The sequence below is a fragment of the Etheostoma cragini genome, chromosome 13, assembly GCF_013103735.1.
Source record: "Etheostoma cragini isolate CJK2018 chromosome 13, CSU_Ecrag_1.0, whole genome shotgun sequence".
NCBI lineage: Eukaryota > Metazoa > Chordata > Actinopteri > Perciformes > Percidae > Etheostoma > Etheostoma cragini.
The window spans coordinates 23,135,974-23,153,674 of NC_048419.1; the positions used below are offsets into that span (position 1 = coordinate 23,135,974).

Consider the following 17,701-nt stretch of genomic DNA (forward strand, 5'->3'; position numbering starts at 1 on the left):
GTGGGACAAATCAAGTTAAATCAGAAGGGGATCTTTATAATAAATATAATAAACAATTAGATTTGTAAATATAAAAAACACGTTAATCAACCAGTTAGACACAAACCTATATTAATGGATTAATACAAGGCTACTCATGACTTCATGGAGCAACGGTTATTTCTTTTTATTTATATTTATTATTTTTATTTCAAAATTCAATTTCCAAGCCTGTTTTCCTTTCATAGTGACGGATGTTATCACGTGGTTAGCTGCAAGGTTATCCAGTCGAGTTTTATAACATATTTCACTTTATTTTTAAGTTAAGTTTATTACCTCAATTTGTTTCATTACTTTTTCTATTTCTATAAATATGACCTACGTGGCCTTTCACTTTCACTGGACACTTCCGTTAACTGCAAAGGATGAAATATTATCACATTTAATGAAACACGATTGAGTTCCTTCTCTTTCAGTGTGTATAATCACGTCTCTTGACACTGCAACACAATGTAAACAAACAGCAGCACACATCTGTATTTACAGAAATATGTTGAAACACTGTTATCCAAATCCTATTCAACAATATAGTTTTTAGACTATTTTCATTACATGAGGTGGCACATTAATTTTAAACATGATAAAAGATTTGAAGCGCTAGAAGTTTACATCAATTTACTCACAGACTGATTTACAATTACAGGAAAATAAAGAAAGGCAAGGCAGTTTTATTTGTAGAGCACATTTCAGCAACAGGGCAATTCAAAGTGATCTACATAAAAAAACATTAAAATAATAAAAGTTACAGTGCAGTACAAGAAATTAAACATTAAAGAGCAGTTAACAACAGTCAAAATAAAATATGTAAATAAAAGATACATTGCAGTATGAGAAATTAAACATTAAAGAGCAGTTTAAAAACAGTCAAGATAAAATATGAAAATAAAAGTTACATAGCAGTATAAGAAATGTATACTGTTTTTTTGAATAATCATAAAAGAGCAGTTAAAAACAGTTGAACATATAAAAGCAGATAAAATATCAGATTGTATGCCGCTAGACTGGGACAGAGTATAAGCCGCTGTAAACTACGGGGCGCGGTAAACTAATAATATGCCTCAACAATCCATGTGAATATGTATTTCTATCTATCTTTATTTTAACAATTTGACATTTAAGGAAAGGGGACATGCAGTCAAATGTTTTCCTTAATAACAGGTGGTAACCTCACTTATGTAAATTTCTTATTGATCCATATTTTATGTATTTATACAGATGTTTTACACTGCAACAGAAGCTTGATAATGTACGAATACCCTGCTGCTCACCAACTTGTCTCTAAGTCCAAATGTTGTTCCTAAACTGTAGGCATCGTTAATGCTGATCTCTCCAGGTTTGACGTGCAACAAATTGTCTGGTTTTTCTTTTCATGTTTTAACCAATGTAGCCTTCAAAAGACAGTAATTATTGCGGCCATCGTCAATATGTAAATTTTTTTTTTTGGGCTAATTTCATCCCAAAACCTTCTTCCAAGACTTTTATTCTTCTAAACACAACCAGACCAAGACATTCACAATCTACTGTAATTGTTTTTCTGGGCTCCACGGCCACCAAAATGCATGAAACAAGTAAGTGATGCTTGTGTTGCAAGTTTTCCTTTTTTCACACAGTTCAAGTAAATAAATGTACATTTGCACTTTATATAAAAATTACATTATACTTAACAGATATGTTTTACCAGGTCAATGTATTGGTTGATGTTTGTTGATTTTATTGTAAACTCATTTGTGTGTTTTTTTCTTATAGGGAGATGGGCTGATATCATTAAAGTGGTTCCCTTAGCTAAAGTGTGCATGTCTGTTCTGTTACCACTACTGTTATCCTTTTAAGCCTTCATAATGATGAATAAGAATGGCATTTATAAGTGTCTATGGGCATTTCTGCTTGGGCATCTCAAAAAGCCTTAAGCTGTCCCTAAAAATTTCATAGATTGCAATCGCATCATGGGACTTCAAAACTTGCTAAACCAACCTAAAACGATGCCGGTTATAATATTAAAATGTGTAAGGATATAGTGGGAAACCTAGTTGGTTAATTAACCTTTGTACATAGGCCCCAGCCCCAAGCCTTTCCCTGTTCCATGACTATGCAAGTGCCTCCCTGTATCCTCTGAGCAACACAGGTTAGAAAGCCAATAACTCAGGCCTTTTGAATTCAACGCTCCACCCACTGAGCTTGTGTCCACAGCAGTGCAGCGGTGAGACTCAGGCGACCTGCCACACTGACCACAGCGTGCCCAGTGTGATGCTGTAGGCCACCACAGCCACCAAGTAGACTCTGAAGAGCAGCACGTCCAGCACGTAGCCCACCTGCAGCCACTCCTTGGCAACTTCCCGGCACCTGTCCCTCTTCTCCAGGAAGTGGCGTATCGCTGTCACTTCTTGCAGGATGTTGTCCATGACAGGCGGGGTGTGGTCCCTGGAGGGGGCCAGGCCCAGTCCGAGCAGCCCACCTTCTCTGTCATGGTGGCTGAGCCTTCGGCCTATCTCACAGGTGTGGTGCAGGGTGCACTGGGCTGCAGGATAGGACATTATTATTTATTTATTTATTCTATTTTTGTTTTTTTCAAAATTCAATTACCAAGTCTCTTTTTATTACATAGTGACAAATAATGTCACAGGGTTATGGTTAACATCTTGTAAAAACAGTGTTGCAATAATATTTCATAGTAATGATTTTATTAACAACATACTGCTGCTGTAGATATTGGTTTGAAAATGGTGTATGGTACTGTACATGCGTTGACCTGTACCTTACCAGTCCCATAGCTGTTGTCTTTGTAGTGCTCCAGGTCGGCGCCCTGAGAGGACAGCGTGGAGCAGAGGCGGTGCTTCTTGTGGATGCAGAAGAGGACTGGAGCTCTTTCCAGCACCAAGTACTTCACCCAGTGGGGCACAGGTGGCTGCAGGTCTTGCTTGTGGACCAGACGTACAATCAGCACGGTTTCTGTCAGGCTGATCACCAGCAGGGCCATGCACACCACAAAGTACACACCTACAGAACAGGTGAGATGAGACAAGATGTTTGATGATGATGATCCTCTTACAGATAACCTTTGAAAGCAGTTAACGGTAGGGTAGCGCAAAATACTTTCACATCTAAATTTAGTTTGGACTGTGTCTCATATAAACATTTGATTGCAGGTTTGAGTTCTGGCTCTTTTTGGAGATTTCATATTTTAGTTTCCATGTGTGTTAACCTGTGCTGCTTCCAACAAGCAGGTGAGCATGAAGAGTTATACTGTTATAGACCCTTGGTGTAATAGTAACATGTTGATGATGTTTCCCTGCCTTCCACCTGGGATGCATGCTGGGATAGTCTCCAAAATCCTGAAATAAGTGCTTGAATTTAGTCTGAGTGGACACTCAGAACTTGCGTTGTCCACACCAATCTGCCCCTGAATGCTTGACTTGCAGAGTGTCGCTCAATTTTGTTTTGTGCTCTCCTGGCATCTCAATTTACATAGCTTTTGCCTATTTTATTCACACAAGGTTTTAAAGGCAAACTATTTTAAAATCATGAGCTGACAAAAATCCCTTTCTGAATGCAAACTGCTGATAAGCAGCAATAGCTCCCAGTCACCTATCAGAGGGGTTCCTATGGCGGTGGCAGGCAGAGTGTCAGATACAATGATGAGGAAGACCGAGTAGCCCAGCAGCAAAGTGATCTTGAAGGAAACCCTCTCTCCACTGTCTGGTGGCAGGTAGAAACCCACAATGTCCATCACCATCAAGAAGATGCTGGGCAGCAGCAGGTTCACAGTGTAGAACAGCGGCCGCCGTCGGATCACCACCTGGGGAATGTAGGTTTTTAAGTCAAGTCAATATGTGTACTGTAAAAAAAAAGGCAGCGTGTGGTTAGCTTAGCTAAGCAAAAAGACTGGAAAAAGGGGGTGGGGGTGGGCGTGGGCGTGGTGGGCTTCTAAGACTGTTAATAATTAACACGTTGTGCTGTACCTCATCCGTACAAACAGAACTGTAAAATTAACAGTTTATCAATCTGTATTAGCAGTATTTTGGTCCACACAGTGAGCTGTTGTTCTGCACATGCTTTGGGTTTGTTGTAATGCCAAACTACAGTATGTCCTAACTCCATCTCTGTATCAATATATCACTATTATTATTAATATTATCAATCTTCTCATCTCACGCTTACAAAGAAAGAAAATGAGAATATATTGTTATAGTGTTTTTTTAAAATACTTAGAATGTCCCTTAACATGTTGTTAAACAAACAATAGCCCCAAAAAAGTCAAAAGTGGGAATTAAAATAATTTAGTTTTGAATAAAGTTGCGTGAAAACAGCATAAGAGTTGTTATAAACTGAAAGTAGCCTAATTCAGTGTTAAACAAAGTTATGTAAATGACTCAATAAGGTGCTTAAGTGGTGAGTAATTCAGTTTAAAATGCGTTAACTAAGGTTAAATTAAAACACAAAATACACCTTTACACGTTTAGTTTTTATTGGCCCATCAGTGGTGAGTTATGAGCGAGTCAGGTACATACCTGTTGTGATTGGCAGAAGGTGAGGAAGGAAAAAGAGAGGGCGGAGTCGGCACACTGGGCCAACGAGCAAAGGAAAAGTGAAAGGAAATAAAGGAAAGGTAATAGAAAAAGGTTTGACGCCAGCACGAACGTGTGTGTGTGTGCGCGCGCGCGCGCGTGTGTGTGCGTGTGTGTGTGTGTGTGCGTGTGTGTGTGCGCACGCCCTCGCAAGTCTGACTTTTAACTGAAATCGCTTAGCAGCTAGCAACTTAGCTAGTGGGAGTAATGATGCTAGCAGCTCGGCTAACGTAAATGAATTGTGATGGAGGCACCTGTTGGACAAGATGCTTCAAGTCAGATATCGCCGTTTGGGACCGGAAATGCCTCTTCAAATCAAGCCGCCTCCAGGAGTAAAACCCAACTGTAAGGGAAACTTTACTTTTACCTTTAGTTTATGTGAATATTACTCCAGCTACATACAGGCCTGCGTGATTTAGCTCTGTGTATTCTATGTGTAGGGGAGTGGGGGGGGGGGGACTTGTACAAGGCAGTACACAGTAACTTTTCAGTAAGATGTGTAAATCTTAGAAGAGCAGTTTGGAAAATTGCCATTGAGACAAATTCAGCTCTGTTTATTTTGGTGTGTTTGTAGCTAGTGTGCAGAAGAAGCCTAATGTTTTTTGGGTTTTTTTTGGGGGGGGGGGGGGGGGTTAAGAAAAAGGGATAGATACATAGTTAATCCCACTATCACAGCATGGTAGCAAAACCGACAAAGACTGTGCAAATAAAGAATACATTAAGCTACTTTATACTTTGCTTCTTGCTAAGTTATAATAACATTTAAGGTAGGCCAATTTGTTTTTTAAAAGGAGTGTATTTTATTTTGATGGGTTATAGTTTCTTATTTTGAATAATCTACATAGGATATCTAACAGTGAAAAAAGGCTGTTAAATTTACAAAATATATGTTGAAATTTACCTATAACGAATATTTAGATACAGTCTTCACCAAAGTTAACACAGTCACAGATTTGTGGCATTGGCATCAGGATGTGTTTGATTAAGTGTCTTTGGGCCATATGTGGGCCAAACTGTTTATAAGGAAAGGATGTGTAACTTACAACCAGATGTGCAGTTTGATTTGAGATACCTGTGACATGATGATGAGGAGGAGATTCAATAGGCCTATACTGTGAAGTCAGTTTCAACATTAGCAGCACTGTAAATTAATTGTTAATCAATCCTTCTGATGTTAAACAATACAAATAATAATAATCAAGATTTTAATGCGATGATGGTTTGCAGAAACATAATGTTTTAGTGGAATGGACGCTACAATAGCCACAATTGTATGTAGCAATCGTGATGACAGCAGTGCTATGTCCATTTATGGCTAACTGCGGGAGGGGAACTGACACACGGCTTAATACATTTGACGAAAATAATATGTATTTTTCTGTCTTTGTGCATTCACAGTTTTAGTTTTGAATCTATCTGAGTTGTATGCATCTGGCCCCTGGTTGGTCATAAATAGCCTGGTTTTCCAGTCGTTGATATCAGTCTCAAAATCCAACCCACAGGGTGCCTGGGTAGCTCACCTGGTTGAGCATGCAGTCCATGAACAGAGGCTCAGTCCTTGCTGCAGCGGCCATGGGTTCGATAGCAACCTGCAGCCCTCTGCAGCACATCATTCCCCCTCTCTCTCCCCCTTCCCTGTCTTCAGCTGTCCTATCTAATAAAAAATGCTAAAACATAATCTTAAAAATAAATAAAAAAATCAAACCCACTGCTGGTTGTTGGTTCAGAGTTTTACTTGATGTTGCCCAAAAAGCATTCGGAATCTCAACAAAAAACACATCTAAAAACAAAAAAAAGAAGAATAATTCTGGCTGGAGCAGTGCAAGCGGGACATCAAGGCCACTTTGACCACAGGGCACATCATTAGGCCAAACTGAGGAGGCCCACCAGCCATGGTTCCCATCATAATCTGAGTCTGCCCACTGCCAGTTTGTAGTGGTGTGGTGCTACAGATTTCTCACTCAGGTTGACATTCTCATTTGTTGTCATATTTGAAGCTAAGAAAAAAAAAAAATAACACACACAAATCCTACAATCACTATTATAAATACTTACATGAAACTTCATCTCAGCATAATAGTCGTCATTGTCCACACTGAAGATCTTGTAGTTGGACAGTATATGAAGCAGCTCCCACTCTCCTTGGTTCATGAAGACACTCTTGTCCTCCCTGAGCTCCTCAGGGCTGCGCATCAGGGTGATGTTGATGTCATCAACTACAGATCGAACACAATGTCGGGAGCAACATGAAACGGCCATGGCAACAAGTTACCTTTCACCCTCCACTCTGCTTTCTAAGCACATGTCACAGCAGGCGAGAGTTCATGGATGCACAGAACAGAGCGGTTGTTCCACTCAAGTCTTAATGAGAAGAGTTGAAGAGAGAGCCGGATGTTGTTTTCTGATGCCAGTGAATATTTTTCTCCACTTTGCCAGGATTACATTGAAAGTAGCATAACGGCAGAATATTCTGTTAAAACAATCTGAAGAATTCAATGATGCGTTGCTTGATAGTCTGCAGTATATGAACGGAAAAAGTAGAATATTTCTGTTGAACAGCCAAATCCGATTTGAGTGGAAAAATTGTCAGCTGGTATAGTCCTAATGTTTACAATGGAGAGATTGGGAACAATTCTCCTAAGTAAGTTTGGCTAACCTGGGGCTTTTGTGTATAACCTGTCAGGTCATCTGAGTGTTTGTGTTTATTTCCCCATTGTATTAGTGGTGTTGCTGAGCTCACAGACCTCCACGAGTAACTTGGTGAATACTTTATTAGTACTGTTAGAAATGATGGACACATATATGAAAATGGGACTCAATTTGTAATAAACTGTAATTAAATGCAGGCTTAAACTAATTCATACGTGAATTCTTTATGTTTCTAAAGTAAGTGGGTTCCATTCTGTGTTCAGTTTGGAGTTGAAACAAAATCTTATTGAAGATAGGGAAAGTACTTTGCGATAATTTTTTTCATGTATTTGGAGACCCTCTTTTTAGAAACCTTAACCTGTTAAAACTACACACACGAAAATGTAGTTTTTTGTGTGCACTGCAAATGCAGATCCTGATGATTGATTTTCAATTTCTTTATGAAGGCTCAAATGTCGGAAGGACCCTTTGAAACCATTTGGATTGTCCAGGTGACGTTTTACCCCAAACCAAAAGGTTTAGTGTGTTAAGTAAGTGAAATATGTCTTACTGGTATGTAGCCAGCTCTGGAAGGTGAGGCTGCATTTCTGGACATCAAATGGGAAGTTGTAGATGTTGAGCGTGCAGGCTGTGACCACCTGGATAGGTTTGTAGTTGCGCACCAGTCCATCATGTGTCACATAGACATAAGGTATGTCCGGAGACTTCCCCACATCTACACTGCATGTTAGAGACAAAAATGTCAACAACAATTAGTTTAGGAGTAAAGAGACACCCTGGTTGAATACCAGCAGCAGCGGAAATAATCAACAGGAGCCGTTCTTACAACTCATTGATGAGGATGTCGGGCACCCACACGTTACTGGTAGGTAAAGAAACCTGTTTGACTTCATCAAAGTCTTCTGGGTTCCACACCAGGAATTCATCCGTCCATGACTAGAATATTGAAGAAGGGAATGAGCTAAATTAGTAAAGATTATAGCATTAGTGTCTTAGTAACAGAAAATACAAGTCATATGAATAATTCTGTAAATTAATAAAGCCAGGGTGCTATTTGTGATCATGCAAAACAAAATGTGCAATTATAAATCCCCATTTCAATACAATGGCTATAGTGCCACTCAGCCAGCCATGCGCAAACGTTTAACGAACCGTTCAATGAAAAATAATCTTAAAAGAAAATAGCACGACATGGTGTCAACATAAAACACAGCGCTTTCAAACCGGAGAGCAGAGATCACTTCGCGGCGAAAAGACAATACTTTCACCCAGGAAGCGCTCTTTTGTCAACGGTAATGTTTATCCAAACCACAATCCTTTTCCTAAACCTAACTAGCCCTTTTGGTGCCTAAACGTAAGTTTGAGTTTATTACAATCATGCTCACAGTTTACATATATATATATATAGTAAATATACATAATTACACATATGCACACATTTACAATTATGCTCACACTAGCTGGTTGTACATTCAGTGCTGCTGTGTTGTACAATCGGCGTTTATTCAGTTTATTCTGCGCTGAATCTCTGGTGGTCTCTGTTTCACACCCTCAACTGGCGGTGCCTGTAGCCGGCCCACAGTCACCTATTGCTGGCTAACAACTGCTGCTCGTAGCCGGCGTCCTGGAGCTCTGTTGGCTAAATACTATCAGCAACTGCTTCTCCTATTTTTATCATCCCTCGCACTATAGACTGTTTACGCTACAGCGCTTTACTTCAAATACTTCTATTTTAGGTATATAATTAATATATGTTCTATCGGTGAAGCATTGATTGCTTTGAGTAGGGGATCCATTCTGTCCCCACTGGGAATAAAAAAAAAACTCAGCAGAGGCAGGGATATGTAGACCAGAAGGGGGAAATCCCACGCATCCCACCGTGCATATAGCCATGGGGTAAAACTGGATTAGAAGAGGTGTACAATACACACCGCTCACAATTATTAAATGTCATTGTCAAAGTACTAAATGTAATCACAAATGACCCTACATTTGCTATTATATTCATAATAAATGTTTTAATCAATCTAATATTTGATAGTGTAATCCTGCGGTAAACCAAAGTAGCTACAGTAAGCAACCTACAGTACGTGTGAGGATTCTGGGTTTTACCTGTCTGTACCACACATATGTTGTCAAAACCTGGTTCTTCTCATCCTGTAGTGGAACACAATAAGACATCTGTTTTCAGTTTTAATCACAAATTTTATCTTTTGGATAAAACAATTCATTATATAAATTATTCATTGTTTAGCACTGATATAAAATACATAAATTCTTTGCTCATGGTATATTATAGTCATAACATTTACAATTTTAACTGGAACACCTTGTTTGTGGAAATTTCCCCTAAAAAAAAATGTTCATTCAGAAAACAAAATAAGTGTTAGCCTGCGAAACATATTCTCGATGACATTGTTTTTTGTGATATTTAGGAGCCATAATCGCAACTAAAATTCAATATGATTGCAGAGCCCTACCCGATAGGCCCCTGAACTCCAGAACTAGACTCCAGACTTAGTGATTAAGTTGGTTGGTGTGTAATCTTGAAACCCTGCCTTGAAGAGAGTCCCTGTCTCAAGGTATGTTTTTATGCGTATTTCTAAATTAATGTGTTAAATCAAATCACCACACGGGCCAGTATAGTTGGCACAAAATTCGTCCGCTAATTTTTTGCTACAGGGCCTATAGAAGGTTAATCCATTAATTTTTCTGTATTAATATAAGAGTTACAAATCAAATTAACCCTGTAAGCCTTAATAAGGTTTGCACATGTTTGTATGTGTAACGCAGATAATTGTCCAGATGGTGTATAAAATAATAATTAAAGGAGTCATGACACAGTAAATAATATAAGTAACACTTCATTGCACTTCACTGTTTGCAGGTTAGTGTGACATTCTGGTTGTGTGTAACTCACCACATTGAGGATGGAGTAAACCATGAGGTCTATGGCCACTATAGTGGACGTCCTCCAGTCTTTCACTGGTCTCACTCCCTTCTTATATCCCGCACTCAAAAACTCAGATAGCCGCACTAATGTGGCGTTGGCAAATCTTCCTGTGCTGCTGCCCAGTTTCTTCACTGAAAATGTTTACAATATGAATCGTTTTATGTGTACTGACATAAAGAAGTCAAACATACAGTTTCAATCTCTTATATTGTAACCAGGAGATAAAAAGCTATTAAACACATCAGTAGACCTTTGTGGAAACACAATTTCTCACAAATGAGCAAACCTTCAGTGGAATAAATAGCTTCTTAGTTATAATAAGATGTGGCTGATTAAAATCTTCTTTTTAAATGTAACTAGTGTTTAATTGCAAATAAAAGGTGTTGTACAGTTTGAACGGGAGCAGAAAAAACTAAATATCTACTGAATTCTATTCAACTTAAACTGGACGTTGCTAAAGAAAGTGAAGAGCATAAATACAGTCGTTAAATGAAGTTATAATTTAATTTAACAACTGTGTATATATACTTGGTAACTGTTCCTAGCTGGATGAACATAAGCAATGTCACTTGTTGTGCCACAATATCTGGAATTACATTTCCATGAAGTGAAATGTGATATATTTCATGCCACTAACTTTGACCTTAGTGTATGTGGTTTTGTTTCATTGGCAATATTTATATATACAAATATATGAAAAAAAAGAAATGCAACATCTATATTTTACAGCTATATACTGTATTTAGTAAAACAAATCAGTGCTATTAAGCCCAAATGGCTTGGTAACCTTCATCTAATTCACCATTTTAACCAAATAACATTTGTAAAACTAATAATTTATCACAATGACAAAACACAGTAAAACAGACATTGTTTCTTAGACATTTTGCTTTTTTAAATTAAATTATTCAATTCAAATTATATTCAATTCAATCCTAAATTATCTGATAAATAACCTTGTAGATAAAACTACTACTACTGAGATCAACAGTAGTATATATGTTTGAAAGCCTATAACGTAGTGTAAAACAGAAGCTGCTGTTCTGTACCTGTGCAGGCTCTTGATGCTCCTTGAATCAGAAGGAAGATGAGGGCTGTCCTGGCTGAAGAGAGCCTCATTGTGCCAGTTCACCTGTGTTTTCTTCTCCTGCTGTGATAGTGTGCTGGCTGCTCTGATGAAAGGCCTCGGGATGCCTGACACCCATATCCTACATATCCATCCACTATATCCATCACTTCACTCTCATCCAGTATCAAAACCTTGTTAGTGTCCCTCAGCTCATAAGGGTGTATCCATCTGCTCTGACACCACTCCTCCTTGTTCAATAAAGCAGCAGCTCTCTGAGATAAATGGAGCTGAGAGACTGCAGAAATAAAAGCTAGTGACCGGATCGTTTGTCATGTCTGAGTAATCATTTAATTATGTAGTATGCCAACACCAGGCCAGTGTGTTACAGGGATTTAGCACAATTAAGAGACTGTCAGTCAAGAGTGTTAACTCACTGACAGCAAAGTTATAGCATTTAATGTCCTGTATCACATAAAACCCACAGTGGCTATAGTGGCCTGCTTGCTTTCCTTTCTTAATATTGCTATCCCAAGTGTTGAAGGCTTTTAAGGCTGCAAATATTAAAAAGAAAATAATTGAATCAAATTAATTTTCATTTGTGTGTACATGCTGCATAGGAAAATGTAAATAAAAAAATACTGTCTTACAGTCAGCCACTAGAGGTTGGGCGATATGATCTGGTTTGCAGTCGTTCCAATGCATCTCAAAGGTCAAGTCAAACTTTATTTGTATAGCACATTTAAAGCAACATGGTGTTGGATGGAGTTGAGGGTAGGGCTCTGTGCAGGCCATGGACAAAACGCATATGCTTATTCCGGTAAAAACTATGCATGTCCAAATTTGTTGATAACTTTTTTTTTAGATAAACTGAAAGATGACGTTTTCCTTAATGGTATGAGAAAATGCTCATACTTCCTAAGATAAACAATTTTCAACTTGAAGGGCAATCAGAGAGCAAAGACCTCCGCCATGACATGCCCTATCTCACAATGTCAATGGAGGTTGAACTTTCTCAGTTCGTTCTCCAATTTGTCCGACACAACATGAATGCATGCTCCATCTTTATTAACAAAAGTGAAAAATAATTTGTGTATCCGCCCGGGGATTCAGATTGGAAGCTAAATGTATCGTGTTCTTCCATGGCCCATGCTACACTCTTCCACCAAGTTACATGAAACAGGCAATAGTTTTTTCCATAATCCTGCTGAAAAAAACCCATAAAAAACAGACAAACTGAACAAAAAACATAACCTTCTTGGTGAAGGTAGAAACTCTGAATAATCTGAAAATGCATCAGTGCATCAACAATTGCTCTAGACCAAAAGTATATGGACATGTGTGCCCACATACTTTTGTAGTATAATTCTCACTGTACTCCCAAGTACAACCATGCTATGGTTAACAGAAAATTTAATTTAAATTGGCCTTGAATTTAAATTCAATTTACATTCATGTCAAATGAAAATATAAAGTTAGAATTGTCATTTAAAGTAATGGCAGCAGTTTCAAATGAACATTGCATGAACATGAACAATACAGCCTCTGAGGGCTCTCTCATGACTTGATGTAATTCAGCAATAAGAGTTGACAGGTTCCTGTTTGGTTTCTATAAGGCTTTATTTTCACTTCTGGCTTGTAATACTATATATTCACAATACAATCAGTGTAAAGGCTTTTCTTTTATTGCAAAACAATTATGGATGTTAGGATGACATTCATATTTACAACAAAGTGAAAACATAAAGCCTTGAACTTGACATACAGCCATTACCTCATACAGACAGGAACTAAGCACTGATTAAACATTTATCTTCAGCTTGGTTGCATAACATCATGTAACCAGATCCCCTGGAAGAAGAGATTTACACTTACTGTGAAAATTGCATTTATATGGATCTTTCCACCAGCAAGTTTGCTATGATGCACTCTTGATATTTTAGTCATGACTATTAGGAAACCAACAGGGAATAGAGACACAGCGACTGAGCTGTGAATGGGTTTTATTGATCTATTTTGTGGCTGTGGGATGGAGATTAAAGTATGAATACAATATCATAACATCACACTGGCACGGAGGATTTTCTCCAGAGAGCTGCTTTATTATACATTATCCTTCAGTAAATCTACACTGTCTGGAATTCATGATAACAGAGACGATACAATAATGTCTATCTCTAACTATAATATTGCTATACAGTGGCAGCGCAATATCTGCAAGTTAGGCGAACATAATATTCAGGCCTTTTCGAGATAAACTGGGCCTCGCCTCTAAAGTGGACGAGAGCAGGCGGCAACTCGGACAGTTTCCAGCCGTTTCCAGCTGTTTCCAGCAGCCTTCAGTCTGAACAGGAAGTCATACAAACACTGACATGCCGTTTGGTCCGATTCTGATTCAATACAATGTTATCAGACCCATCTATCAGCTTGTACACAGTTTCCAGATGTTTTTAGTAAGACAGAGTAGCAGTCAAAATGCTCTACATGCATTCTGTTGCTGATGTTAAAAAACAACAGACTAGATATGTCAGTTTAACGGATTAAGTCTCTGATCACTAAATGTAACTTACAGCCACACTAGGTGTTCTGTACAGAAAAAGCCTTTAAATCAGACAAATAGCAATTTAAAGGCCTCAAATTAAAAAAGTCATTGAGTCGATTCTGAACCAATCAGCTGTTAGAAAAGCTGAGAGCCAGACTTTTCCCATCATGCCCTGGGTCCTCCTGAGTCTTGCAGTGGGTAAAAAGTAACTGTGCTGCCTGCGTCCCATTGTTGCCCAAGTGTGCATGACGTCGGAGCAAGTCGGACACAAATCTAACCGGCGTGCATTGGGTGACGATCGCCAGTGTTCAATTCTGCACAGACCTGGCTCATCTCGAAAGGATAGTTTTTGTTTCAGACAACTTCCGTTTTTATTTTTGTAGTTTGGCCAATCATTTGTATTGGCTGTCATCAATAGCTGGGATTTGGGAACATAGTGACATTACAAAAAAGAAGTTAGACAAGGCAATAAATATGAACTGAGAGGTTGTAAAGTAACTCATATCCCAACCTTATTTGGAAAAAAAACTAAGGCAAACTGTAAAATGATTACCCAAATTGTCCACTGTAAGCATTGGTTTTCCTGCTTCATCATTGACCTACCATATTTATCATAGAGTGTGTACAGTTTTTCTCTGCAATGAGGGATTATTACGACACTTAAGGTGCACTCCAGGTTTTACCTCCAGGACACCTACATCAAAGAAGATCCCATTTATTGCAAATGGTTACAAAGTTAGATTTGGTGGATAAGGGTCTGCAGTTTGAGAGCTCTGAATGAATGCAAGCAGCAATGTGGATTCTGCTGAGAGCTGATCCCAAAACACTTAGTGAACTGTGTCAGATACAGAAATATAGATAAAGATAATATGAAAGCTTCAATGACATGAGAAGGAAGTTGCACAGCAATCAGTGTGGGCACTGAAGTGGTGAATCAGAAGAGTAGACCCAGTTTATAAAGGCCACTTTGATGAACATGACGAAACGATACTAACAAACAAGCGCGCGACTTAAGTGCTCTGCCTGAACTTAATTTAATAATAATAATATAATCTGGATGAAGTCAGCTTGTTTACAAGCTGTGTGTTTCTTTCACCGTCTGATGTTTTAACAATGTCTCCGTGTTGTCAGATCTTAGCATTTACTTTGATGAGTACAAACTTGTTATGACTAATAAAAACAAATGGCAAAAACTACAATAATTAAGAGGTCGATTTGTAATGACATATTTTAAAAGCATTGGTTAACATTGGCACAAAACATAGTTTATCCTATTCTATTAATATCTATTGGCGGGGGGGATTAGTATATATTAAAAACATGTTGTTCAATCTACAACAATACTGCATCATTCCTTTTGCATTGTAATATATTTAGCCTTATCCAACAGAATGAATTACTGAATCAGGAATCACAGATATGGTAAACATCACATTACGAGCGTCACTAAGTCTCTGATTGTGCGGTCAGGCAAAGCTCCAACTGGCCCAGAGCATCAGCAGCGTACCGGCATACGAGGCCAGAACCAACAGATAAAAGCGAAACAGGAAACGGTCAAGCTTCGAGCAGAGGGCAAGCCATTCAGCCTGAGCCGAAGACTCATTGTCCTCCTGGGACAAAGCCAGGCGGAGGGAAACCAGCTCCTGGAGAAGCCACTCCAGCCCAGATGGAGCATCCTGGATCTCATTCAGGGACAGCAAGTCCTCCTCCACCGAGGCCTCAAGCTCATAATCTATGAGAAGATCAAAAATGTATTTTAAAATGTGAACAATTAGTATAGATTCATTCAGTTTCTATAAATAAATGTGGACAATTAAAACCAATCACTATGGAAGGGACGATTGTATTAATATTCTTGACATCAGTATTGCTATACTTACAAAAAAGCTCAGTTTCCAAACACTTTGACACACAGACTGTCGTAGATCTCAGCTGGTCATAGAACAGCTCTTCCTCATCTTTTATCATTATCAGTAGAAAGCTTTCTGATGGGATTTTACTAACACAACCAGCTGTTCCTCCGACTTTGTCTTAAAAGTTTTATTAACGCTTTTGTTAACAAAAAAACTTCCCTCAAGCTGAAGTGTGTATACTGTAAATAGGTTAAGATCATCTTTGTCCTGATGATTTCATAATATGAAGCACAGATCTGTTGTAACCAAAAAGTTTTCAGAGTTGTCAAGTAAGCAAACCGTTCAAGACTGGTTGCATTAGGCAGCTACCAGGGTAGATGTATGGAACTGGTAATTAATAAACCTTGATATTCAAGGTTAGCAAATATTACTAGTCAGTAAAACACAAGTCAGCGCACTCCTGTGGACAGGTTTGTATGATATCCCATGAAAACGTATGCACAATTCGTATGGTATCCTACAAAATTAACGGCGTTCATATCAGCGGGCGTTGCCGTAAATTTTAGCCGACAAAATGATAAAAAAAATTATAAAAGATTCTGGTTTGGGAGGATTCCAGATCGGCCCATCTGAGCTTTCATTTTCTCAAAGGCAGAGCAGGATACCCAGGGCTTCTTTTACACCTATCACTATTTCTAACCACTGGGGGACCATAGGCAGGCTGGGGGAACGCATATTAATGTTAAAAAAAACTCATTAAGTGACATTTTCATGTCATGGGACCTTTAAGTTTAGGAAAAGACGCAGAAGGGAATTGGCTTTATTAAAACTAGAAAGCGGTTTAGGAAACAGGACACGATCCCCGGTCTCCTGGGTGAAAGCCCTGTGTTTTACCCATCCACCACCCCAACTAACCTCCCTATGCTGATTTTTGCAATTTCATACTACTCGCTACGGCTTAAATTCACATGCCATCACATGGTAATGTAACTCAATGGAGGCCAAACAGCGTTGATATACACGCTAAGAAGCGATACATCTTGATAACACGCCAATACTGGCATACAAATTGGCATGTCATACATAAACCATTTTATGAGATCAGTTTGCTATTCACACTTCATTGTGGCAGTCATAGTGGTGCATACAATAATAAATACATACGAATCACAGTGCATTAAGTTTGGTAGCTATATTATATGTATGAATGGTTCATGAGGACAGCCTGTTTCCATGCATCAGTCAAAATGCATTTGTGTGGCCAACAACAATACCAGAACATCTGTAGCATAGAGTCTAAGCTTTCTCACCAACAAGTTGCCTTGACATCCTTTTATCCAAGTGTTTTTTGGCCCTTGACTCCCATGAACACCTGTTTTTTGCAAACAGACCTTTTGATTTGGTGACGCATTAACCAAAAACACACCTGTCAGCAGGACTTTTGGAAATTCTCAGTCTTTGAGCTTGTAGCTTACCTCCGGACAGGTTGATGTGATTGAGGGTCCTAATGGAGGTTAAAGCGCTCTCTGTGAAGCCGTGACAAGCTGAGCCGTACTTGTCCAGCAGACAGGCAGACACTGACATTTGCTTGACCTCCTTCTCACTGTGGTGGAGCAGCTTCACTACCAAAATAGACTTGATCAGGCTGAGCATCAGCATGGCCATGCACACCGCAAAGAACACACCTGGATGGAGATGGGAGAGAAAACAGAAAAGCTCCCAATACTGGCTATTTCCACAATACAGAGGGCAATACATTACAAGTGTTATCAAATAGTTTTTTTTATTTAAATGGTCTAGGACTGGAACTAAGAATATGACCCAGTTCTTTTTTTCTCTTTCATCCATTTCATTCTATTAGACATCATAAACCAGACCGGACTGGTAAACATGAGAATGCTCTGAGGAACTCTACTCTTCTCCCCCCACCACTCAGGACCAAGCACTGTACCTGGGGGGACAGAGCTTTCACCATTGTAGCGCTCTCTCTCTCTCTCTCTCTCTCTCTCTCTCTCTCTCTCTCTCTCTCTCTCTCTC

The 17,701-nt window shown here is 38.9% G+C and overlaps 2 protein-coding genes and 1 long non-coding RNA gene across 3 annotated transcripts in view; 1 reads left to right on the plus strand and 2 right to left on the minus strand.

The window, feature by feature from the left end:
- Positions 1-1,210: 1,210 nt before the first annotated feature.
- Positions 1,211-11,509, minus strand: htr3a (5-hydroxytryptamine (serotonin) receptor 3A). Its single transcript, XM_034890612.1, is given in 10 exon segments — positions 1,211-2,508; positions 2,792-2,874; positions 2,876-3,033; positions 3,622-3,832; positions 6,657-6,817; positions 7,801-7,970; positions 8,077-8,186; positions 9,363-9,407; positions 10,171-10,334; positions 11,253-11,509. Coding segments are annotated over 10 exon segments (1,437 nt in total). The 5' UTR covers positions 11,323-11,509; the 3' UTR covers positions 1,211-2,243.
- LOC117955865 lies at positions 4,772-7,446 on the plus strand. The gene is made up of 2 exons (XR_004659147.1): positions 4,772-4,946; positions 6,777-7,446. It is a non-coding gene; the product is annotated as an uncharacterized LOC117955865 (long non-coding RNA).
- Positions 11,510-14,669: 3,160 nt separating the features above from the next.
- Positions 14,670-17,701, minus strand: part of htr3b (5-hydroxytryptamine (serotonin) receptor 3B) — a 9,115-nt gene continuing 6,083 nt past the window's right edge. The window contains exons 8-9 of the mRNA XM_034890611.1: positions 17,140-17,349; positions 14,670-15,543 (exon numbers count right to left, since the gene is read on the minus strand). Of these exons, the coding sequence (XP_034746502.1) occupies positions 15,278-15,543; positions 17,140-17,349 (476 nt within the window). The 3' untranslated portion in view covers positions 14,670-15,277. The remainder of the gene's footprint in view (positions 15,544-17,139; positions 17,350-17,701) is intronic.